The sequence below is a fragment of the Scleropages formosus genome, chromosome 17, assembly GCF_900964775.1.
Source record: "Scleropages formosus chromosome 17, fSclFor1.1, whole genome shotgun sequence".
Classification (NCBI taxonomy): Eukaryota; Metazoa; Chordata; class Actinopteri; order Osteoglossiformes; family Osteoglossidae; genus Scleropages; species Scleropages formosus.
The window spans coordinates 1,371,898-1,397,141 of record NC_041822.1 but is presented as its reverse complement, the minus strand read 5'-3'; the positions used below and the strand labels follow the sequence as shown (position 1 = coordinate 1,397,141).

Genomic DNA, 25,244 nt, shown 5'->3' with positions numbered 1-25,244 from the left:
GTTTCACAGTCTGGCTGTGAGGGCCTGAATGTTTCGGTACCTTTTGCCAGATGGCAGGAGGGTGAAGAGTTTGTGTGAGGGATGTGTGGGGTCATCCAGAATGCTGGTGGCTTTGTAGATGCAGCATGTGGTATAAATGTCTGTGATGGAGGGAAGAGAGACCCAGATCTTCTCAGCTGTCCTTCCTATCCACTGCAGGTCTGAAATGGTGCGATTTCCAAACCAGGCAGTAATGCAGCTGCACAGGATGCTCTTGATAGTCCCTCTGTAGAATATGGTGAAGGTGGGGGTTGGGAGATGAGCCTTTCTCAACTTTTGCAGAAAGTAGAGATGCTGCTGGGCTTTCTTTGTTATGGAGCTGGTGTTGAGGGACCAGATGAGATTTTCTGCCAGGTGAACACCAAGGAATTTGGTGCTCTTGACAATCTCCACTTAAGTCATCAATGTTGAGCAAAGAGTGGTCACTCCATGCTCTCCTGAAGTCTGCAACCATCTCTTCTGTTTTGTCCAGATTGAGGGACAGGTTGTAGACACTGCAGCAGTCTGTTAGCCGCTACATCTCCTCTCTGTATGCTGATTCATTATTCTTGCTGATGAGACCCACCACAGTTGTCATCTGTGAACTTGATAATGTGGTTTGAGCTGTGCATTGCTGCACAGTTGTGAACAGCAGTGGACTAAGCACACAGCCCTGGGGGGCCCCCAGTGCTCAGTGTGGTGGTGTTGGAGATGCTGCTCCCGATCCAGACTAACTGAGGTCTCTGTCAGGAAGTCTAGAATCCAGTCGCAGAGGGTGGTATTCAGGCCTTGCAGGCTCAGCTTTCTAATCAGCTGCTGAGGAATGATTGTATTGAATGCTGAACTGAGGTTTATGAACAGCATTCAGACATGTGTCCTTTTTATCCAGATGTGTGAGGGCCAGATGGAGGGTGGTGGCAATGGCGTCTGTTGAGAGCTTTGGACGATACGCAAACTGCAGGGGGTCCAGTGAGGGTTCAGTGAGAGCAGGGTCTTGATGTGCCTCATGATGAGACTCTCAAAGCACTTTGTGATGATGGGTGTGAGTGCAATGGGAGGTACCCATTGAGGCAGGACACTGAAGACTTCTTTGGCATGGGGATGATGATGGTGGCATTGAAACATGGTAGAACAATGGTGCTACTCGGGGAGATGTTGGAGATCTCAGTGAGAACATCTGCCAGCTGGCCTGCACATCATCTGAGTACTCTGCCAGGAATGTTGTCAGGTCCAGCAGCCTCCCATATGTTGACTTTGCATAGAGTTTTCCTCCCATCAGCCGTGGTAAGACACAGCACCTAGTCGTTGGGAAGAGGGGTGGTCCCAGTTGTTTAGTGCATCTGGAAGGAGGCATCACTGTCACAGGCAAGTGGTGATGTCCTGTATTTGGTGATGGCCTGAATGCCTTTCCACATGCGCTGTGTGTAACTGTTGTTCTGGAAGTGGCTGTGGATTCTCTGCGCATGTTTTGCCTCTGATGGCCCAAGATAGTTTGGCCCTTGCTATTCGTAGGGCCACCTTGTCACCTACTTTGAAGGCGGAATCTTGGGTCCTCAGCAACGCATGCACCTTTGTGGTCATCTGTGGTTTCTGGTTGGGGTGTGTAGTTGATGGTCTTGGAGGCAGTGATGTCATTGATACACTTGCTTATGTAGGTTTTCACAGATGCTGTGTATTCCTCCAAGTTGGTAGAGTTGCCCCTCTTCCCCTCATTCTACCTGGAGCAACAGACATTTCCTCGCAGACTGCTGCCTGCCTATTGGACATCTCTTCCTGCATGTCTGAACCACTTACAACTCAACCTCTCAGAGATCCTATTTATCAGTATAAATAGTCATCACCAATACCTGTTCGACCATTTGGGGTCATCCAGCTAGGATAAGATTCTATGCAAGGTCGCTGCCAAAACACTTTTGGAACCACTGTGAAAGGAGGTTGTGTGAACTATTTTGGATGGAGAACAACAGATTCTGGAGCACAGCTGATGTTTATATGTGCAGCAGTAGACTGGCGTAGTGCATGATTTCAAAATTTTCTTCTTTAAAGGCTGTTTTTGAAAAACACCTCCAGTGTGAGGAGGGAAAACAGCCAAAGCCGAGCGGTCTCCAGGGAGGCGTGGGAGGCACAGTGCCCATTGTAGGCCAGCAGTTTGGGGTTCCATCACCCTTCCTCCCACCATATAGCCACCTGTGACACTTCAGTGATTTCTGATGGACTCTTTGTTCTGCTGAAGACTTCCACCTTTAGAACAATGTGACCTTTGGAAATCAGATTGCAGGCTATTTGATAAAGTGACTGCATTTTAGTGAAATTTAAGACAAGGTAAAAGCACAACATGAAAGATACAAGTTTGAATTATTTTTTTATTTTACTTTCTATTTACAGTTCTGATGACTGCATACAAACTATAATGTTGTAGGGGTTCAGCAGACACTCCTCAACATTGGAGGGCGGGGGTTATACTAGCTGGGCACATGAACAGCACCTGAATGAACATGCTTTGTGTTTATTTTGGTCAACCGGGTGTGAAGGAATGGCCCCAGGGGCCAAGGAAAGGGTGTGTCTGGACTGCCATGTGCGACCCTGCACCAGATGCTTGAACCCTTGTGCAAGGCCCTTTACCCCAGTCACTTTCATAGAACCTCAGCTGTTTATGAGGTTTAAAGGGTAAAACTGGCAGTATTGAAAGTTTCCATATTTGCCTTCCAGTGGTACTGGCATCTGCACTGCATGCAGTCATTCTGAACGTGTGTGTGTGTGTGTGTGTGTGTGTGGTTTTTCCCTTTCTGCTTGAAGATCTGCTTAAAGTAGCAAAGTGCTTTGTCCAGAATTAAGGCACTGTAGACCTGACACTAAGCTAGAGGGTTAGTTCTTTACATAGTTGAGTCGCAAGTCCTGCCCTTTCCCGTGGCCCAGCTTATCGGTCCCTCCTATTGAAATTGCAGTTGGTAGTGCTCTGCAAAAGTTTTTTTTTTTTTTGGTAATTTTTTAAAATTAAGTCATTTTCATTATATACTTACAAAATATTCTGTACAGTACATATTTACAACATAACTATCTTTGATAGAATCTCGCTTACATGTTTACTTTATTTCAGAAAGAAAACACTACATAAGTGTTCTATCCTTTTCTTTGAGGGCTCTGGCACCAGGTGACTTTTGCAGAAGAAAATGTTTGTTCTTGTTTTTCACTGTGTGGGCTGTCCTGTTTCTTCAGCTAAGGGAATACATGACACGTCAGACTTCTTACTGAAAAGTCTCCTGCCAAATGTAGCTCTCACAACCCCACCTTTTAGAATTAGCATACTTTCCTTGGTGTCGGTAAGGAATTTTTTTTTTTTAAGAATTTGTGAGACTAATTTATAAACTTATTTCAAGATTGTCATATAGCAAGTAACTCCAGTGTATCACAGCTCCTGGGCTTTCTGTTTGGAGGTGGGTTTCAATCCGATTCGGTCTGCCTGGAGTTTGCGTGTTCTTCCGGTCTCTGTGTGGATTTCCTCCCACAGTTCAGAAACATGTTTCTTGTGATTTTTGGGACTCTAAATTGCCCTGGTGCATGTGAGACAAAGTGTGTGTGTGTGTGTGTGTGTGTGTGTGTGTGTGTGTGTGTGTGTGTGTGAGAGAGACCTCCCTGGTATGGACCATACTGGATTTACTGTAGATGGACTTCAGGTTACCTCAGTTATTGGCATTTATTAAGCAGCTGGATAGTAATGATGATAATCATTCAACTAATATATTGGCTTATTTTTGGCATCTGGGCAAATTGCAAGTCTCCACCTATGCTCCTACTGAATTTCATATCACACTCCATTTCCCAAGAAAGTCCTTTGCTGTGTGTTATTTACAGTAAGTGCAGTTTGTATGTCATTACCGATTCCAGGGACCACACTTATGAGTTAATTACATTTATTAATGTCATATTGCTTTGCCACATTATTTCTCAGACCTCCCCAATTTCCCGTTCATTTGTAATGTGTTCATTTCATTCACGATGAGCTTGTTCTGCTACCTTCGGTACAATGGTTGGCTGTTGAACTTAATCTGATCAGATCTTCGTGACAGAGAAAACTTAGCAGGAGCCCTACTACTCTACAGCGACAGGAGTAACTAAATCATTTTATCGAATCTTGTCAAAAGTACTGGAACATGTGTCAGGTTTTTAAAATACTGTTGTTGCTTCAGAGTGCCTGGGCTATTCAGGTGTAGGTTCAAATCTGGCTCAGTCTGTGTGGACTTTGCATATTTACATTTATTCATTTAGCAGACTTTCTCCAGAACAACGTATATCTCATAAATTCAATTTGTGGATTACCTGAGGAGAAAGACATAGCTGCAGATGTGTGATTAAGTACAGTTAGTTTCTTTCCTTTACTATATCCACCAACGTTCATTACACAAGTAGCTACTTAAAACTTTATACAGAATATTGCCGATTCCTGATCATCTTCAAAGTTTTTTTTTTTTTTTTTTTTTTTTTTTTTTTTTCTCCCTCTTGATACATATAAACAATTGTTACATTGCACAAGTGGCTCTGTAAAGGACTGATCTGAGCATGATCATGAACATTTATACCTTACGTGAACTTAAGAGATCATGGGCGAAGTGAGTCCGGAAGAGAGATGAGTTAAGACCACTTTTACATCTAGAACTAGATTCAACAGTTCAGAGTGAGAGGGGAGGTAGTTCCACCACAACAGAGCCAGAACCAAGAACCTCCATGCTTTACCTTTTGTGTGTGGGACTACCAAGTGGGCATGTGGAAGAGCGTAGCAGTCTGGTTGGCATATAACGAATGATCAAGTCTTGTAGGTAGGTGGGAGCAGTTCTATTGTATTTGTAGGCCATAACCAGAGTCTTAAATTTGATCCAGACAGCTATGGGAAGCTACTGCAAAGAAACGAGTAGAGGAGATACATGGGAATGCTTCGCCAAGTCAAACATAACTTAGGCAGCAGCATTCTCTGTCGAGAGAGAATATATATATATATATATATATATATATATATATATATATATATATATATAATCTCTCTCTCTCTCATTGATTGATTGATTGATTGATAGATAATCACCATGCCCTGGACAAGTAGTTGGGCAGAGTCAGTTGTGAGGTAAGGACGGATATTATGCAGGATGCATCTGCAGGTCCGGGTTGTGGCTTCGATATGCTGAGAGAAAGATGGACTTGAGTCAATTGTCATTTCCAGTCTCTTAGCTGAGAAGGTAAGCAAAATGAGTTGTCCAGTTTGTTCGAGAGATCATGACAGGAAGACAGGCCACCTGGGAGGTGCAGGATCTCTGTTTTGGAGAGGTTGAGCTGGAGGCAGTGATCAGACAACGACGCAGAGATGTTTGACGGGCAGGCAGCAATGTGCACAGAAATGTCTGATGCTCCAGGTGGAAAGCAGAGGAAGAGCTGGGCATCATCAGCGTAGCAGTGGTATTTCAATCCATGGGAGGCAATGACTGCTCCTCCCGATCTATACCACCTCCCTCGGCTCTAAGGACCCAGTACTGAGCCCTGTGGGACACCAGTTGAGAGAGGCAGAGAACGGGAGCCCCAACAAACCACTTGATAGGATCTGTCAGATAGGTAAGACTCAGACCATTTTAGTGCTGTTCCTTTGATCCCAAGCTGACTAAGAGAGGAGAGTAGAATCTGGTGATTGACAGTGTCGAATGCTGGGGACAGGTCAAGGAGGATGAGGACTGAGGAGAGGGAAGCCGCTCTGGCAGACTGGAGAGCATCGAACGCTGCCAGGAGCGTTGTCTCCGTGGAGTGAGCAACTTTGAATCCAGACTGATATTCATCGAAGAGAGAGTTCCAGGTGAGGAATTTTGTGACTAGCAATTTTACTGGAGTCACTAGCCACTCAGCATTTTCACTAGCCAAAATGTCCCTCCCACACACAAATAAAAGGTAACTGGAGACTGACTTTTCGTGATCCTTTATTGTCTCTAGTTTGAAACTGGTAGTTCCCACAACAAGACATTTTCTGTAAGTGTCATTAGCATGAGTGTGACAGTCCACGCAATACATAGTGTTTGTCTGGATCATACTGACTGCCGCTCTTGACCCAATCTCCACTTTTCATTGAAAATCCTACATTCCTTCACCTGATCTTGATCTACTGTCTTCTGGGTTTTTTTTTTTTTTTTTTTTTTTTTTTTTTTTTTTTTTTTTTTTTGCTGTGCCATCAGTTTGTTCACCTGGTCTTTTCACACTCTTAATATGCTGCCACATTTTCAACTTTCCTTCCATGGAGCTGTAGTATTTGGGGTGACATTGACTTAATTTTGATAGTCTAGGAGTTTTTTGTGAACTTTTTTTTCCCCCCCTCTCCACACCACCAAAACTCCACCCACCAAAGTGGCTGGTGAGGTGATGGAGTTACTCGCCATTGCCGTTTTCTACCCGCATTTGATGGGTAGGCGGGTGTTAATGTCAAAGTGTGTGTGTGTGTGTGTGTGTGTGTGTGTGTGTGTGTGGGCGCGCGCGCACATCTGGCTACCCTGTGTCCCATCCAGTGTGCACCCCCGGTGGTTCCAGGATAGGCTCTGGATCACTGAGACCCTGATCAGGAGAAGCAGTTAAGTGACTTGGAGTTTTAAAAGTTGAGATCACAAAAGATAATAAGTTGGAAAAAGGTAGTGCAGACTGCAGAGGGAGGTCATGCACTGGTGCTACATTTGGACACAGAACTTCTGGATTTAAATCAGGGGCCCTCCTGCTGTAATACAAAAATGATTCTAAGAATTAGCTGGTTGTTTGGACAGGTAGCTCATTGTGAGCTGTTTTGGAGCTGTTGTGAGATCCACACCCTTACAAGGGGATGGAACTCTTGCTAGAAGACAGTCAGCAGTTTCTCTGCGTGAATTGCAAGTTTCATGCACCACTTGTTGTAGCTTAAACACCAAGACCAGATGACATCAGGCATCACCTTGTTGACCTTGGTGTGTGTGCTGGTGTGACATAGGACCATGGGATCTGTGAGTTTGGTTCCATATGAGCATGCTGATGAGTACTATACATGATTGAGTGCTGGAGTGTTTCATATTGACTGATGCTGTCAAAATTGTAATACTTCCTGTAAATTGTCAGTTTTTACTGATATGGAGGGTGATGATCTCTGTACAGTGTGAGAATGGCAACAGTTTAGGGAGACAGGAGGATAGGAAGGTCTTTGAGAAATTGCACCCATACGGAGTTTTACTGAACTTCAGTTTCAAAATTCTTCAGATGTTTCTGGAACGACATTGTCAACAAAAAAAGAAAATAGCAGCCAGTCTCGAATTTGGGGTGGTGAAACAGAATGTCAACCACTTCTCCAAAGCAGAGTATAAAAGACACTTCATAATCATGTCTCAAACCTACTCCAGCATTGCGCGCTTGTATGAAGAACAGCTGGCAGTTTCACATTACCACAACTCTCTGCTCTGCATCTTTACCGCATGTTCAACAAATCCTAAACTGCCTTGACTCTGTTGCAAGCCAGAAAAACAAGAAACACAACTCTGCTAGATTTTAATAAGACAGTTTTTCTTGTGTTGGGTTTTGCTTTAAACTGGTCTTCATACTGTTCTTCACATTGCATGTCAAACATCATAAAGGTGCCATTACTTGCGTTATACAACTAAACTTTGTACAAAATACTAATTTGCTAGATTTTAATAAACTGATAATTAAAAATAGATTCATGAGGGGGCTTTGCCATTTTTTGCATAAATATTAATTTTTAGTAGAGAACTATCAAGTGTACATCTTTTAACATTAAAAGGGGCAGCTGCTAGTGTATTGGTTAACGCTACTGCCTTTGGACTCCAGGGTTGCTAGATCAAATCTCATTTCCAAGTGTAGTACCTGTGAGTAAGGTACTTATACTAAATTGTTCCAGTAAAATTTCATAGCTGTAAAATATAACTAAGTAGTCTAACATAAGTCACTGTTGAAGGAAAGCATCAGCTAAATGAATGTAAAGATCTACCCTTTTGATGCATCCAGCTGCTAATCATGCATATAATTGCTGAACAAGCGCATTCAACAGCAGGTGCAAGCTCTCCTGTGGACTCAACACCCATATGGAAATGACACCTATAATTCTGTTCACACAGCCACCCTCAACCTTCTAACTCCTGAAATATCTTTATTCCATAGGGTTATGCAGTTGAGTCTATGATCCAGTAAACAGGCACCCTCATATGAAATTTTTCATACACCACATAAAGCTAACAGACCTTACAGTAGGGTGTTAAGCAATGATACAACCCCTTTCTGTAGATGCAGGCTGTAGGCATATAAAATAAGAACACATCTAAAAAAAAAAAAAATCCATTAGCAAAGCCAAGAACATTGCCACTGGTTCAGAAAGACCAGTCATCACACTTACTCTCCTGAGGTGCAGGCTCAGAGTCACAAAGGATGCTTTGCTATTTACCTTTTTTCAGTAGTTTAACAAAGGCTCTCACTTGTAAACTTATATGGAGAATACTTACACTCCAGTGGGTGCTTCACTAGGAAAACATACACACTTTTAACATGTGTCCCTAGTTGATAAATAGCATTGCTGCTATGCCCTTTGTTGTTTATTTTTTTTTCACAGTATAAACCCATGTATTTACCAAAATATTTTTACTGGGATGTAGGGATTAATATAGATTTCTTTCAGATTACTGGAGACACTAATGTGAATAAATCGGATGCAATTGGATTCTGTCTGATTAAAAGGCATGGCTTGTATTTATGAATAAATATAATTGTTTTGGGTAAAATATTTAATATTAAATTATCTTTTTATAGTAGAATATACAAAAAAAACCTGATGTTATGCAGTATGGAGAACCATATGTCTAATGTATAAATAAAATACTTTTCTCATCCCTTCTGAAAAGCATGGTAGAACAGTGGTTATGATCACTTATGTGTAAACTGAAGGTTTATGATCCCTCTTCCCAGGGGCTCTAGGAAAAGGTCTGGGAAAGGTATTTACTTAAGGTTTATCTCAGCAGGCCAACCTGCTCCAGCAAAAATGCTCATCTTAATAAAATGGGGAAAAAACCAAGTCAATTTGGACAGAACTACCAAAAAAGTAGGGTAATTCAAATGAGCTGTATGTAGCACTGTATTTGGTTCTCTGAATGATGACACTAACACTTAATTAAGAGAGTATAATGGTGACCTGTCCTGTCATTACAGTTTTCATCTTCTAATTGTCTTAAACCAGAGCTATTTATCGTAACTGCATTAAAGTAGATGGTACACTCAAGGCTGTTCCTTAATTAATCTTCCTTAAGTATTTAACACACACACATTTTCTGAACCACTTGTCCCATACAGGGTCGCGGATTTAACATTGCCTTTAATCAAAAGCTCTAAATACCTGCATACACTATTAACATTTTAAAATGTTTTACTGTAACTGTAATGTTTTACTGTGGCCCTCTTAAACACAATTTTATTCTCACTAATGTAACTAAATTGCCGTCTTGCTCATCTGCCGCTGCTGTACTGTATCTTCCCTCCTGGATAAAGGTGCCAGCCCAAAAAGTAAAGACAGAATTCTGTAGTGCAGTTTTCTGTCTCCTAATCTGCTGACACCCCTGTCCTCCATTATGAAAGGTCATCCTGAAAGTGGTAAAAGAAGCAAGGAAGAAATGGGGGTCACGGGGCTCCCAGACCAGCTTTAGGGCTTACACTTTCACAGGGCTTCCATGTGTCTGTCATCATCTAGTGTAACAGAAGGCAAAGGCAAACTGAGAGGACATAGACATAGTAAAGAGGCATGGCTTTATTAGCTGGCTGCTATGAATCCATATTTCTGAAATCCAGAATGTGCAGAAACAGATTTATAACTAGTGAACATACCTCCCAGTGAACATCACACTAGATACATATGTGTATCCTGCAAAGACCGACCATAACCTATGCTTTTGCTTGAAAAGTCCAATTTTAAAGAAACTGACACATAACTTGCCAAAAATTTCCAAAGATGTTTTGCACAAAAGTGTTGAATGCTTACATGATTTCACAAAGCCACCAAGGTCACAGAAATCCCTTAGTAAGGTGCTTAGTCAGCTCAGTTTAAATTTGTGAAACCATTTCAAAATATAAAATGCAAAAATACTATGATTAGGCTCTTTCTGTGATCTCTGTCTTGATGTGCTGCCATGGAAACACAATAGAATAAAATTTCCTATCATCTGTTATTGTGGTCTGATTGAAGATGCAAATATATACAGAATGTTAATGGAGAAATTTTTCACAGGGCAACCAGGAGTTTGAGTCTTTATGCTAAAGTGTCTCCACATTATTTGAGCAAATTCACTGTAACACCTTTTTACACACACACACACACACACACACACACACACACACACTGAAATTGCTTGTCCCAAGCAGGGTCGCAGTGAACCGGAGCCTAAGCCAGCAACAGAGGGTGCAAGGCTGGTGGGGGAGGGGACACACCCAGGACAGGATGCCAGTCCACTGCAAGGCACCCCAAGCAGGACTTGATCCCTAGACCTGCCAAAGAGTGGGACCCCATCAAACCCGCTGTGCCACCACACCCCCCACACCTTCTTACATTCACATTTATTTATTTAGCAGATGCTTTTCTCCAAAGCAATTTCCAATGAACTCTATGTAGTGTTATCTGCCCACACACCTTATTCACCGAGGTGACTTACACTGCTAGATACACTACTTACAATGGGTCACTCATCCATACATCAGTGGAACACACTCTCTCTGTCACTCACAAACTATGGGTGAACCTGAACAGCATGTTTTTGGACTTTTGGAGGAAACCAGAGCACTCGGAGGAAACCCACGCAGACACAGGAAGAACGTGCAGACTCCACACAGACTGAGTGGGGATTGAATCTATGTCCTCTCACACCACCCAGGCGCTGTGCCACCTTGCTGCCCGTCTTAAACCATATATTGTCAAATATTTCAGTTTTAATATTTAATATCCACATACAGAACAACTTTTGATTCAATCAGAGATGCAGTGATGTCCGAAATTAATTCACTCTTCCATCGCTCTCCATTGTTCCACTGTCATTGACCATCTTGATGGGACACCGTAACCTTACTGGGATTTGATGGACTTCTAGCAATGTCCACACCTCAATCTTCACAAATTTCTATAAGGCACCTTTTTCTGTATCAATAGAAGCCCATTCACTTGGTAATGACTGCAATCCTGCAGTGTGAATGGGTGACCCAACATTGTTGGAATATGAATGTGGCTCTTTGAAGGATTCTCAGGAGTTGCTGAAGGACAGGTTAAAATTAGCTCTGATCCCTGAGATTTCCAGGACCTTGGATCACCCAGGGGTTTCAAGTGGCTTCAGTGATAATTCTGTTATCTGCATGTGTGAGAGTGGGGGGGAGAGACAGAGCACTGTGGGACATTTTTGATGATTTCTTCCACAAACATGAGGTCCCCCAGGTACGTGCTCTGTCTCTGTGGTCATGTGATTCCATCCCCCACCCACTGTGGATTCTCTGGGGAATATGTGACAATGGTTTTCTGGGATAGAGGGGGGAATTCACAAAACAACAAAATGAGTTAATAAAAGCAACTGTATATATTGTTCTTCCATGCATGACTGAACCTTGGGTAATCGGGTAATTAATTTTTCAAAATATATTTCCTAGATTTTTGGTTGAAACAAAACCCAAATTGTTCAAAAATTATTCCAATGTTTAAAGTCAGGGGGGGCGCGGTGGCGCGGTGGCGCAGTGGGTTGGACAGGGTCCTGCTCTTCAGTGGGTCTGCGGTTCGAGTCCCGCTTGGGGTGCCTTGCGACAGACTGGCGTCCCGTCCTGGGTGTGTCCCCTCCCCCTCTGGCCTTACGCCCTGTGTTACCGGGTAGGCTCCGGTTCCCCGTGACCCCGTATGGGACGAGCGGTTCTGAAAATGTGTGTGTGTGTGTTTAAAGTCATTTTCAAACAAACAGTACATAATTTTTATTTATTTATTTATTTTTTGGAAATGCAACAAAACACAGAAATATTTTTTAAAACAAACCCCTTTATTTATGTATAAAAAAAATGACTGTCAAACTGATTTAAAAAAATCACATATATAATACAGTATATTGGAATGACTGATAACGTACGTGCTGAACTATAACAGGGAAGTCCAGTCAAGTAGGTCCCTTATCTTTCTCTGCCTCAGAGGTTTTATTATTTCTGTGAAGTTCTGGTAAATGTGATGAAAAAGTGGTTGTTCACAGAGCCTCTCAAACACTAGCTTTTTCCAGTGCCCCTGGATCTTATTTCTATTTGATAGTGTCAGGCTAGGCAGGTCAGTGGAGGTCAGAAAACATAAATAGATAAGACCAAAGAAATAAAATCTCATAATTCCAAATCCCTTCTCCTTCCTCTTGTAGCTTCTGGAGTAAAATCTGCTAGATGCTCAGAGAGGTAGCAAACAAGCAGCAGTATTCTACTCAGTTCTAGACCCCCTCCCTATCCCCTAAATGCATATTCCCAACATCTGTGACAGGGATTGGGTCAACTGAATGGAGCTGGTTTTCATTCCTGTGCCGAGTTTGAATAATTCACTAACCCCACCAGTGGTCATCGGGTATAAAAGAGGCAGACGAGGAGTGTGCTTCAGAGCCACATGTTTGCATGGTTATGGCCATAGTGTGTGTATATATGTGGGTGAAAGAGTGTGTCTGACTACCCTTTGATGAGCTGGCATCTGATCCAGGGTGTACCCTGCCTCACATCCTGTACTTCCAGGTGGGATCCAGACCATTTTGACCCTGCCCTGGACAAGCAGTTATCAACAGTGGGTGATATTGTATTTTGTGATCTGTTCTTCTAGAAGTCAGTTGTGTTTCTGCTGCCCCGATGATGGAAAAAATAGTAAATTTCCATATGACAAGCCTGCTATCCCCTGCCCTTATAAGGTCCCCTTTGTCTATGTTTAGTGGCAAGGCAAATAATCAACTCTCGTCATCTTATAGCACAGCTTACTGCTGAACTGTTGGTCTACAGTTTTCTAGCATATTAGTTCCTGGGACATCTTCTATAAACAATTGCCCTATGTTTGTGAGCCAACAGCTGAGGCTCACAATGAGAAAGCTAAGAGGATGCAGTCTTTATGACTTGCTCTTCATTTGTATCTAGCATTAGAGTTTTTATGTCACATCACAATTGTGGGAAACTGTACTTATGGGCAGGCTGCTGTCCCTGTGCTCTTGTCCACAAGTCTGTCAATAACCTGAGGAGACTGGAGGACTAAAAGGGTATATTGAAGCATTTGACCAAATTGGGGGCTGCAGCATATGGAAGATTTAGCAGGGCTGGAGATCTTGTACTGAAATATTACACTAGTCTGAAAAGTACCCCGAGTGAGCGAGCCTTGTTGCTGTACTGCAGTATTCCCTGGTGTCCTCAGATCACCCTAATTTGCAATTTGAGGAGTCAATAAACTGTGGTTTTATTGAACGATGCTTCCATTGCTTACATTTACAGTTTTTCATTTAGCAGACGCTTTTGTCCAAAGCAACATACATCTCATAGAAAATACAGTTTGTGCATTGCCTTAGGAGAAAGAGATATGGCTGCAGATGTGTGATTATTAAGTACAATTAGTTTGTTTCCTTCACCATATGGACCGATGTTCATCACACAAGTAGGTATATAAAACTTTACCAGAATATTGCCGATTCCTAATCACCTTCCTATTAGTTTTTTTTTTTTTTTTGAGATACATTTAAACATTTTCATTACCTTGCAGGAGTGGCTCTGTAAGGGATTAATCCGAGCATTATCATAAACATTTATACCTTACATGAACTTAAGAGATCATGGGCAAAGTGAGTCTGGGAGAAATGAGTTTTAAGATCTTTTTTAAATGTGGACAAGATTCAGCAGTTCTGAGCAACGGGGAGGTCGTTCCACTACAATTGAGCCAGAGCTGAGAACCTCCGTGCGTGGGACCACCAAGCGGGCAGATATGGAAGAGCATAGCAGTCTGGTTGGGGTGTAGCAAATAATCATGTCTTGTAGGTAGGTGGGAGCAGTTCTATTGATCCAGGCAGCTATGGGAAGCCAGTGCAGAGAAACGAGTAGGGGAGGTACATGTGAACGCTTCAGCAAGTCAAACACAACTTGGGCAGCAGCGTTCTGTATCAGATGTAGAGGTTTGATGGCAGTAGCTAGAAGGTCAGACAAGAGAAAGTTGCAGTAGTCCAGACGGGATGTCACCATGGCCTGGACAAGTAGTTGGGCAGAGTCAGTTGTGAGGTAAGGACAGATCCTGCGGATATTATGCAGGATGTATCTGCAGGTCCGGGTTGTGGCTTCGATATGCTGAGAGAAAGATGGACTTGAGTCAATCGTCATTTCCAGTCTCTTAGCTGAGGAGGTAGGCAAAATGAGTGAGTTGTCCAGTTTGATTGAGAGATCATGACAGGAAGACAGGCCAGCTGGGAGGTGCAGGATCTCTGTTTTGGAGAGGTTGAGCTGGAGGCAGTGATCAGACAACGGCGCAGAGATGTTTGACGGGCAGGCAGCGATGTGCATGGAAATGTCTGATGTTCCAGGTGGAAAGGAGAGGAAGACCTGGGTATCAGCAGCGTAGCAGTGGTATTTCAATCCATGGGAGGCAATGACAGAGCCGAGGGAGGAGGTGTAGATCGAGAAGAGCGGAAGACCCAGTACCGATCCCTGTGGGACACCAGTTGAGAGAGGCAGAGGAGAACGGGAGCCCCAACAAACCACTTGATAGGATCTGTCAGATAGGTAAGACTCAGACCATTTTAGTGCTGTTCCTTTGATCCCAAGCTGACTAAGAGAGGAGAGCAGAATCTGGTGATTGACAGTGTCGAATGCTGGGGACAGGTCAAGGAGGATGAGGAAGAGGAAGGCTGCTTTGGCAAACTAGAGAGCATTGGACAGTGCCAGGAGTGCTGTCTCCATGGAGTGATCAACTTTGAATTGAGGAGATGGTTCTGGGTGAGGAATTCACAAAGTTGTTCACAGACCGTCCGTTCTACAGTTTTAGACAGGAAGGAGAGGAGTGAGACTGGCTTCTAGTTTTGGACTGAGTTATGATCCAGAGAAGGTTTCTTTACCAGAGGTGAAATGAGGGCAGTTTTGAAGGCATATGGGAAGCAGCCATAGGAGTTGATGGTCTTAGCGATAAAGGTGGAGAGTTGCGGGGAGATGGTCTGTAGGAGTGAAGATGGGATTATATCTAGCAAGCAGGTGGTGGGTCTGTGTGATATGAGGAAGACTGCATTCAAACAGTGGCTGGAATTCGGAGACCATGTCTTTGCAGGGAAGTCCAGTGCGAACAGGGCAGGGTGATGTCAAGAACTTCTTTGTGATTGCATTGACTTTGTCTATGAAAAACAAAGCAAAGTCATCAGCAGTGAGAGAAGAAGGAGGAAGGGGCAATGGAGGACACAGTAGGGGTGAGAAAGTGGCGAAGAGTCTGTATGGTTTTTTACTTACAGACTTTATTTTGTTGTGAAAGAAGGTTGTTTTAGCTGATGAGACAGCAGAGTGACAAGTAGACTCCCTTGTCTTTGTACCCTAAGACTTTGCACCAAGAGGCTGCCACTACCGTTGCCACTACAGGTCACCAGCTGCTATTTCAACCAGGCTAATTCACATCAGCTGAGTCCTAATCGAAATCAACACTACTCCGACAATGGAAACCAAAACAAACAGATTCTATTTTAATCAAGTCTAGAGAGACACGCCGACTCCCCTAAACGGTACACAGTATTTTTACCTTTACACGCATCCTAACAAACCGCAAATTCTCTTAAATCAGTAAGTAAGTAAGTAAATAAATAAATAAATTAATTAACAAATAAAACCAAAAACTGCACCAACACACAACCAATTGCTTCCATCGAACCGTACAACTTCACAATGAGAATGTGCATCGGGATATTTACATTTACATTTATTCATTTAGCAGACGCTTTTCTCCAAAGCGATGTACATCTCATAGAAAATACAATTTGTGCATTACCTTAGGAGAAAGAGATATAGCTGCAGATGTGTGATTCTTAAGTAGTTAGTTTGTAAAAGGGATATAGCGCTAGCAACAAATAAACTTACCGTAATCACAGCGAACTTCAGCGGCGACCCTCTAATACGAAATATAATGCACAATGAGCAGAACTGATGACTTCCGCACTATTTAAGGAGTGGTCAGTCCTGATCGAAACTACCGCAACTTTTAAGATGACTAACTGCAGATATTACATTCACTATCCAGGAGAGCCATCATTCACCGTTGTGGCTGCGAAGATGTGGAATTAAAGTCAACCTGGATCTGGTTTATATGGAAAAGAAGGCCGAAAATCTTTCTGCACCTCCTCACCTATGGCAGCTCTTTTCACTAAATTAGACCATTTGTGTACAGAGCCCCTCTCCTGCATTTCCATTTTGCTTGCATTCTCACTGCATTTCCATCCTGTTCATGTGACAGTGAAGCGGTTCACTAGCTCAGCACTCAATCCATAACCCTGTATTTAAAAAAATGTGTTTTTATTAAAGGTCAGAGCTCAACAACTCTAGTCATCAGCAGCTGCATTCCCGCAGGTTTCTGAGCACATTTTAATTAGCAACTGATTCACACCTGAAGCAGCAGGTGCAGTAACTTCCTATACATGTAATTACTTCAATAAAGTCATCAAGAGTTACAGCACAACGCAAACCGCCGTTTCCTGGGGCTCTCAAAGATCAAAGTAGTTGATGCCTGGGCTTGAATATGCATCATGTAACTTTTATAAAGAGACCACATTATTATCTACCATTGTCACTCACCTATTAGTGTTTATAAATATTACAGTGCAGTGGTGTGCTTTAAATACATACTACTCCAGTGATCAGCAGATGAATGTTGCGAAATGACTTCCAAAAGCAATTTAAAAATAAAAGTCCTGGGGTGTTTTAAAATGCATGAGGTAGAAATGGCTTTTGTGTGACTGGGAGAAAAGAAAATAAATAAAATCAAGTTTATGGTAGCTGACATTGTGGTGCAGCTGGTAGTGATGCTGCCTCACATTCTGTGTGGAATTTTTGTGTTCTCCAGTCCTCCAAAAAGACGTTTCATGTGGATTGGTCACTCTAAATTCTCCATAGTGTGTGTGTGCATGTGTGTGAGTGAATAAGTTTGTGCTACTACCCTGCCATGCCTGTTCTCGCACCCTCTGCTTCTTGGATAGGGTCTGGGTTATTGTGAACCTGCTTTAGTATGAGTTGTTATCGATAGAAATTGAGTTACCGGTGTCTTCATTGCATTCTGTTTGTTAAGTGCATTAGACAGAGGACCACGCGATCTAGCCCATGTCCAAGTCTTTGAGTCTGTAGCCAGTGTATCAAAGCTGAATTACCCCATTTCAATATCACTGGTGCAGATCTGACTTCCTGACATCCTTACATTTCATTTAATGAATGTAGTACACACACACACACACACACACTTTCAGAACCGCTTGTCCCGTACGGGGTCACGGGGAACCGGAGCCTACCCGGCAACACAGGGCGTAAGGCCAGAGGGGGAAGGGGACACACCCAGGACGGGACGCCAGTCTGCCACAAGGCACCCCAAGTGGGACTTGAACCCCAGACCCACCGGAGAGCAGGACTGTGGTCCAACCCACTGCGCCACCGCACCCCCTTGAATGTAGTACATTGTTCCATATTTGGCTTTCACTTAAAATAAAAATGGCACTATGCTGAAAATGCTTTTATGTGACTGATAGAAAAGGAAAATCTTCCTTCTATTGGTATTCCACCGCATGATGCAGATAACTTTATTTTCATCAGGCCTAAGCATTCTACCCCCGAGTTCTGTTTCCCTACTGTGACTGAAGTCAAGCTTTTCATGGACAATTTTTAAAAAAAATATTATTTCAGAATTTAAAAACAAGTATGACATTTGAATTACAGGGATCTTATACCTCTTAAGGAAATGCGAATAGTGGTGAAGCAGCCTGTTTACATGTTTAACAGTGTTGGAAGACTGAAAATCTTAACTCCTATAGTTACTTTGAGTTTTAATGGGCTTGATTATCAATGAACTGTTACCATATACATCCCATTACAGTGAACTAATGACAATGTTATTTAGCCGGGTTGTACATCTCTGATGTGATGATATGTTTTAACGTGGTTCCCATGTTTAACTCTATTCCCACCAGCATGTTGCTCATTAGTGTAGTGCGCGTTTGCATCTCCAGGGAAACCACACAAGTCATTTAGCTTGTCGCTATTGAATGTCAAAAGCCAATAATGGTTTAGCAATGGCTTGCTTCTGAGCAAGGAGATGCAAGGCGAAGGGCGACTGGTGCTCTGAGCTACTTTTTTTTCCTGGCAGTAATTCGAAAGAATGACGCACCAGAACGTGCAAGGAATGACAAGGGCTGCTGCCTGCACACACAGCATAAATGTGTCGCTGCTCAGCTGCAGGAACAGGAAGAGTAACAAGACTGAGTTGGTCTGTAAGACGCAGAGTGACAGGTCAGGCACCCACATTAACACCTCTCTATGATGATGGAAGGCATGACCCCCTCTCTCATTGATTGTGATGTACTTTAACAAACAGAATCCACAAAACACTATGTGTGTGAGCAGAAAGTTAATGATGTTTTTTCTCACATGCCTCTCATTTGTAGCTGCCAGAATTGATATTTACATACAGTGCATATCAAAAGCCTACACACCCTTATTGAAATTTCAAATTTTGTCTGTGTAAAGATTGAAATCAAGGCAAATAATGTCAGACCTTACTTCATCTTTAATAAGTTCTTGAAACAAACCATATTTAAGTGAAAAATAAAAGAACGACTTTTAGGCAAAGTAATTAACGTTTAAAAAAATCTCTTTAAGTAACACTTGCACACTCTTAAACGTTCTTAAAGCACCCTTTGTATTGATTACAGCTGTAAATATGTTTGGGTAAGTACATTTATTCATTTAACAGGTGCTTTTCTCCAAAGCGACACGCAATTCAAAATAAACAAAAGTGCAATTCACTACAAATGAAAAGCTCTAGATACACATATGCAATTGAGGAAGCACAGTTAATTTGTGTACCACTGTTTTTCCTGGTACACATTACATTTCACAAGTAGCCGCATATAAAATTGATAAAGAATACAAACGTGATTGTAACAGATGCTATAATGCAAATTTATGGAGCAGTTAGGGGATCAGGAGTGAAACAGAAGAGAGATGTGTTTTGAGGCCTTTGTAGAATTTTAAAAGGGATTCAGCAGTTCTGAGGGACAGAGGGAGCTAATTCCACTACATCAGAGCCAAAACTGAGAAATTGTGAATTTAAAAACTCACTCTAGAGTAGATAACTTTCTTAGTGGTGGCCCAGATGCAGTAGGGAACAAAAGTTTTAATGGTTTTGTGAAAATCCATGCGGCTGTAAGGTGCTGATCCCAGTGACTAAAGCAAAACCACATTACATTTGTTATATGTTATGAATAACAACTCATAACATAGTTTTGGTGGCATGTGTTTAAATGCTTGAAATATTAATTTGAACTTTTCCAAGAAATCTGCAGTGTTTGTGAACCTTTCAGTGGGTTCTGCTGGCAGGAGACATTGCCTTGAATTTCCCTTGATTGGCATGTGGCTGTATCATTGAACATTTATTTCAGTCAGCTTGTGTATGTGTATCAGTACCTGTAGACCTATGTGTTTCTTTTCTTTCAGACTGCGGTGCCTGGTGAAGCAGCTGGAACGAGGTGAGGCATCCCTCTCTGACCTGAAGAAAAACCTTGAATATGCTGCCTCTGTCCTGGAGTCCGTCTACATCGAGGAAACAAGGTATTCTCTTCTGGCTTTTCATACAGTCCAACCTGGTGTTCCAAAAACAAATCACACACTTCCAAATCATCCATCTTTAAGCCGTCACTGGAATGAAATCTCTTACATGAATCTAATACTGACATTTGAGGCAGAGAGAGGCAGAGGGAGGCAGCCTCCTGGGATTAGAATTTATTCACAAAGGGCTCCTTTGGATAATACCTCCAGGTGATAAAATGTGGATATGTGACGGATGAATTTCTGAAAGCTCTAGAAGATGACAGTTCTTTCAAAAAACACATTGCATCTCTCCACCAATCAACTTGCAGTACTGTGGATGCTTTGTGTTGCCAGTAATTAGCACAGGCCATTAAAGCGTGATGGATAACTGTGCCACCCAGTCAGTTCATCTAAAGTGAAGGACTGCTGTCATTTCAGATGGATGTTGATTAAGGGCACCATTAGAACCGGGCTTTGCATTAAGTCTTCTGGCTATCACCTGAGCTGGGGCTCACATTCATCACCAGTGGGGTGCTGCGAAGGAAATCGATCGAAAGTGCTGACTAAGACAATCTAAACCACCTTGCCACAAAATGAATGAAAGAATGAATGAATGGTAGATATATACACGTTTTACACACACAAACACACACACACACAAATATATATGTACCCAAAACAGCAAAAAAATTCAAATTATTATTATTGTAAATTATTAGTGCCAATGTAATAGTATAGCCAGCTGATAGCTTACTGGGTATAGCCACTCTCTTGGTTCTTGGATGCCTGGACAAAGACCCAGGTTTGAATCCCCACCAGCTCTAGTCCCATTTACATTTACTTATTTAGCAGATGCTTTTCTCCAAAGCGACTTCCATTGAACTCTATATAGTGTTATCAGCCCACACACCTTATTCCCCAAGGTGACTTACACTGCTAGCTACACTACTTACAATGGGTCACTCATCCACACATCAGTGGAACACGCTGTCTCTCTCAATCAAACACTATGGGTGATCCTGAGCAGCATGTCTTTGGACTGTGGAGGGAAGCTGGAGCACCTGGAGGAAACCCACGCAGAGAGCATGCAATCTCCACTGAGCAGGGATTGAGCCCATGTCCTCTCGCACCACACAGGCACTGTGAGACAGCAGCACTACTCACTGTGCCCCCCACCGTTCCCTTGAACGATGTACTTTAAATGGTTTTGGAGAAAACACACACACACACACACACACACACACACACACACACACACACACACACACACACACACACACACAGAAACCGCTTGTCCCATGCGGGGTTGCAGTGAGCCAGACCCTAACCCAGCAGCACAGGGCGTAAGGCTGGATGGGGAGGGGACACACCCAGGAAGGTACGCCAGTCCGTCACAAGGCACCCCAAGCGGGATTTGAACCCCAGACCTGCCAGAGAGCAGGACCCAGTCAAACCCACTGCACCACCGTGCCTCCCTAATGCAAATGTAAATTAATGTAAATAGAAAATTATTCTGTAAACAAAAACTTGGTTTGCTGATAGTGTAGTTTAACTATTACTTGTTTTTAGGGTTTTTTTTAAAGACTTTAATGCAAAACGTAAGGGTTAAAGAAACTGGGAGAAGATTACAAGCTACTGCTGTTGTGCCCTTGAGTGAGGGATATTAACTGAATTTTATCTGTACAATATACAGCTGTACAAGTTAAAAAACAAGTGCAAACAGGTGTCAGTTCTGTGAAATACTTTGGATAAGAAAGCTCCAGCAAGAAACATGGAATAATTTAATTTCTCATACGTACTTGGATCTTTGTTGTTTTACTCCTTGCCCAGTGTGTCGTTTCATTGGATTCCTGACCGCCTCCTTGTCCCTGCTTTGTTCTCCCCCAGGAGGCTTGTGGACACAGAAGATGAGCTCAGTGACATCCAGTCAGACTCGGTGCCCTCGGAGGTGAGAGACTGGCTCGCCTCTACCTTCACACGCCAGATGGGCCTGATGCTGCGGCGGACGGAGGAAAAGCCCCGATTTCGTAGCATCGTGCACGCTGTGCAGGCCGGGATCTTCGTGGAGAGGTGGAGAACAGCCATGACACAACTCACACTGACACGTGTGCAGATACATACATACATACATAGAGCTCACTGTTTCCCACAAGCTATAAAGACTTTTGTTATTATTGAAGAAGCACACAATATTAAGAAACTTAATTTCTGCCTTTTTAGTTAATTTTCATGAAGGATAATTCCCTTTTTAAAGCGGTGAAGTCAATGAAGAATGTCACCATCACATATTGCTTGAATAAATAAATACGCATTAATTCATGCATGTTAAAGTAGAATTTTAATTAATTTATTTTTTAAAGCGATTCAAAATTTTTTAAATAATTTTAAGATTTAACAATCAGTATGCAATATGTAGCAAACATAAAATAGCTGTGGTAATTGCATTTGTGCCATTCCTACTGATGTTCCATTGAAGCATCATCTGACATTTCACTTCCTGCACGCAGAATGTACCGTCGGACTTCGAACATGGTGGGACTCAGTTATCCCCCAAGCGTCATTGCTGTTCTTAAGGTATTTAATTTCGTGTTGTCTGTACACTCAGAGAAACATGTGTCCTGACACACAGACAGTACTTACATTCACATTTATTTATTTAGCAGACGTTTTTCTCCAAAGTGACTTCCAATGAACTCTGTGTAGTGTTATCAGCCCACACACCTTATTCACCAAGGTGACTTACACTGCTAGCTACACTACTTGCAATGGGTCACTCATCCCTACATCAGTGGAACACACTCTCTCTGTCACTCACACACTGTGGGTGAACTTGAACAGCATGTCTTTGGACTGTGGGAGGAAACCAGAGCACCCAGAGGAAACCCACACAGACATGGGGAGAACATGCAAATGCCACACAGACTGAGTGGGGATCGAAGCCACTTCCTCTCACACCACTGAGGCACTGTGAGATAACAGCACTACTTGCTCTGCCGTCGTGCCACCCAGGCCAAAAATATAGTACATCACATTCACATTCATTATTCTCCAAAGAAGCTTAAATTTTTTCCCTATTTGCCCATTTTTTATCCATTGATACAGCTGAGAAATTTTTTACTGTATCAGTTCAGGATAGGTAGCTTGATCAAGGGTATTACAGCAGGGTGTTGGGTTTCCACTTGAGTTCTTCAAGACAGCACGTCTAAATACTGTGCCATACTACACCGTACAAAGACTTGCTATAGGTTAGAATATGATTATTATGTTATTGTATTTGATGTGTACTGCCTTTTGCTATAGTTACTCTCAGTAACATATGTATGCTGTAAATGTCGCACTGCATACTGGCGGATGGGGATTTCATAACAACCTTTGATATATTTCAGCTTTCATCCTGAATGGGTTAAGACCCTCCTCACATCATCACCCTGATGCCCAAGCAATTTGTACACATTTTACACGTCATGATGTGTGTTCTGAAAAGCCCTTGCATGTCACTAGCAGAGACTACTGTTTATGCAGCTTATCCATGCACAGAGGAGCATCAAATCTGTCCTCACCTAGAATCGTCCATCCCATCTGTGTGCCCCAAATGCACTGAGAAAGCAGGTCAAAGGGGCGTCAGTAACATGTCAGCTGCGTGTCCTAGAAGGATACTGGGATACACATGCTCTCTGGAAACGTGGTTTAAATCACACTGTGAGTGCGTGTGATCTCTTCATGTGTACACATCAAGAAGGGTCCTCTTCAGTCTAGGAAACTCCAACTTATTCTCTTATAATTGAATACAATTAAGCAGACTTGGGAGAGAAAACTTTCCAGTAACACACATCACTCGAAAGATGTGCCACAAAGGTCATTTACTGTCTTTCACCTGTAGACTGACTGAGTTAATAAAGCTGTGAATTACTTTTGGGTGAAGAGGGAAAATTTAAACACTTAAATGTATTCGTAAACTAAGTAGAGAAACTTGAACAACTTTGCTACATACTGCTGACGTTCATTTAATGGAAAAAAGAAAAACCATTTATGTTTTATCTGTAGAATGTTGACAAGTGGTCATTCGACGTCTTTGCACTGAATGATGCCAGTGGGGACCATGCTCTGAAATTCATATTTTACGATTTACTCACACGGTACGACCTGATCAGCCGATTCAAGGTAAGCCATGGCAAACAAATGTCTTTCTCTAATATTTTTACATCACAGTTGTCAGTATTTTTATTCGATGATATACAGACTGCTGGTAGTGAAACAGAGTTGACAACTTGACATGTCATTTCCTGAAACCGTTTAACATTTTAACTACATGAAACTCCTTGAAACATGTCACCTGTCAATATTCAGTTATGTTTAATATATGTATGTATGTTTCTATGTATTCAATGGGGATAATGCATCTTTTTTTTTTCCATTTCATGCATAAGTACATTTCTAGTTAAAAATGTGGCTTTGCTGTTGCCCTCTGCACCCAGGATGGAGATGGAAATCACAGACAAACCCACGAGTCACCAAAAAATGTCAAAGGCCTTCCTTCCATTTTCCTTAGAATTTAGTTTGAGATTTTCCACCCCTTGCTTACTTAATTTAGCAGATGTATCACATACCTTTGTTATAGATCCCCATCTCTGCGCTGGTGTCCTTTGTGGAGGCCCTAGAGGTGGGTTACAGCAAACACAAGAACCCCTACCATAACCTTATACATGCTGCAGACGTCACACAGACCGTCCACTACCTTCTGCTGAAAACCGGAATGGTGGTGAGTGTCGATGGAGCCACTGGTGTTCAATAAACAACTTATCAGACTGGAATCAAAAACAATTGCAGATGTGTATCCTGCTAGGTTTCTCAGAACACATGTATAGAATGAATTCTGTTATTCCTTCACATTTAGTCATTTCAACACATCCCTGTTCTGACCGACACTTTTTTCCAAAGTGACTTACGATGTTAAGCTGCTAAAAGCAATTTACCCATTTATAAAAGTAGATAATTTTTCTGGAGCAGTTCAGGGTAGACACTCTTGACAAATGGCACGGTAGTGGGAGGTTGGATTCAAATCTGGATTCTTTGAACGCAAGATGACATTTGTAACCATTACACCAGCTACTGGCCTGTATACAAAAACAGACAATCTGCTCTTTAAGCTCATCTAGCATTTATTTGAACAACATCTGCTCCTGATATGAGTTATTAGTATCACGACTAAGGAGTTCTGCTAAAAGTGTCCATGTGAGTACAATGAATATGAATGACAGTCAATATTTCTAATGTCCAGACAAACGATTGTAAAGTGCTTTCACTTTACCTTGTCCAAGCTCACTGATATTCCCAAACAGTCAGAAAATGCTGATGTAGCACACATCAAACCCATCTTATTCTTCCCTTTTCATCCTTTCAGTAAGCACTTAATC

At 42.2% G+C, this 25,244-nt stretch overlaps 1 protein-coding gene across 2 annotated transcripts in view; it reads left to right on the top strand.

The window, feature by feature from the left end:
- The window catches only part of LOC108939010 (calcium/calmodulin-dependent 3',5'-cyclic nucleotide phosphodiesterase 1C-like), a 66,340-nt gene that overhangs the window by 22,978 nt on the left and 18,118 nt on the right, over positions 1-25,244 (top strand). For both annotated transcript variants that reach the window (XM_018760085.2, XM_018760086.1), the window contains exons 3-7: positions 19,738-19,851; positions 21,718-21,900; positions 22,338-22,404; positions 23,875-23,991; positions 24,449-24,589. In XM_018760085.2, the coding sequence (XP_018615601.1) occupies positions 19,738-19,851; positions 21,718-21,900; positions 22,338-22,404; positions 23,875-23,991; positions 24,449-24,589 (622 nt within the window). The remainder of the gene's footprint in view (positions 1-19,737; positions 19,852-21,717; positions 21,901-22,337; positions 22,405-23,874; positions 23,992-24,448; positions 24,590-25,244) is intronic.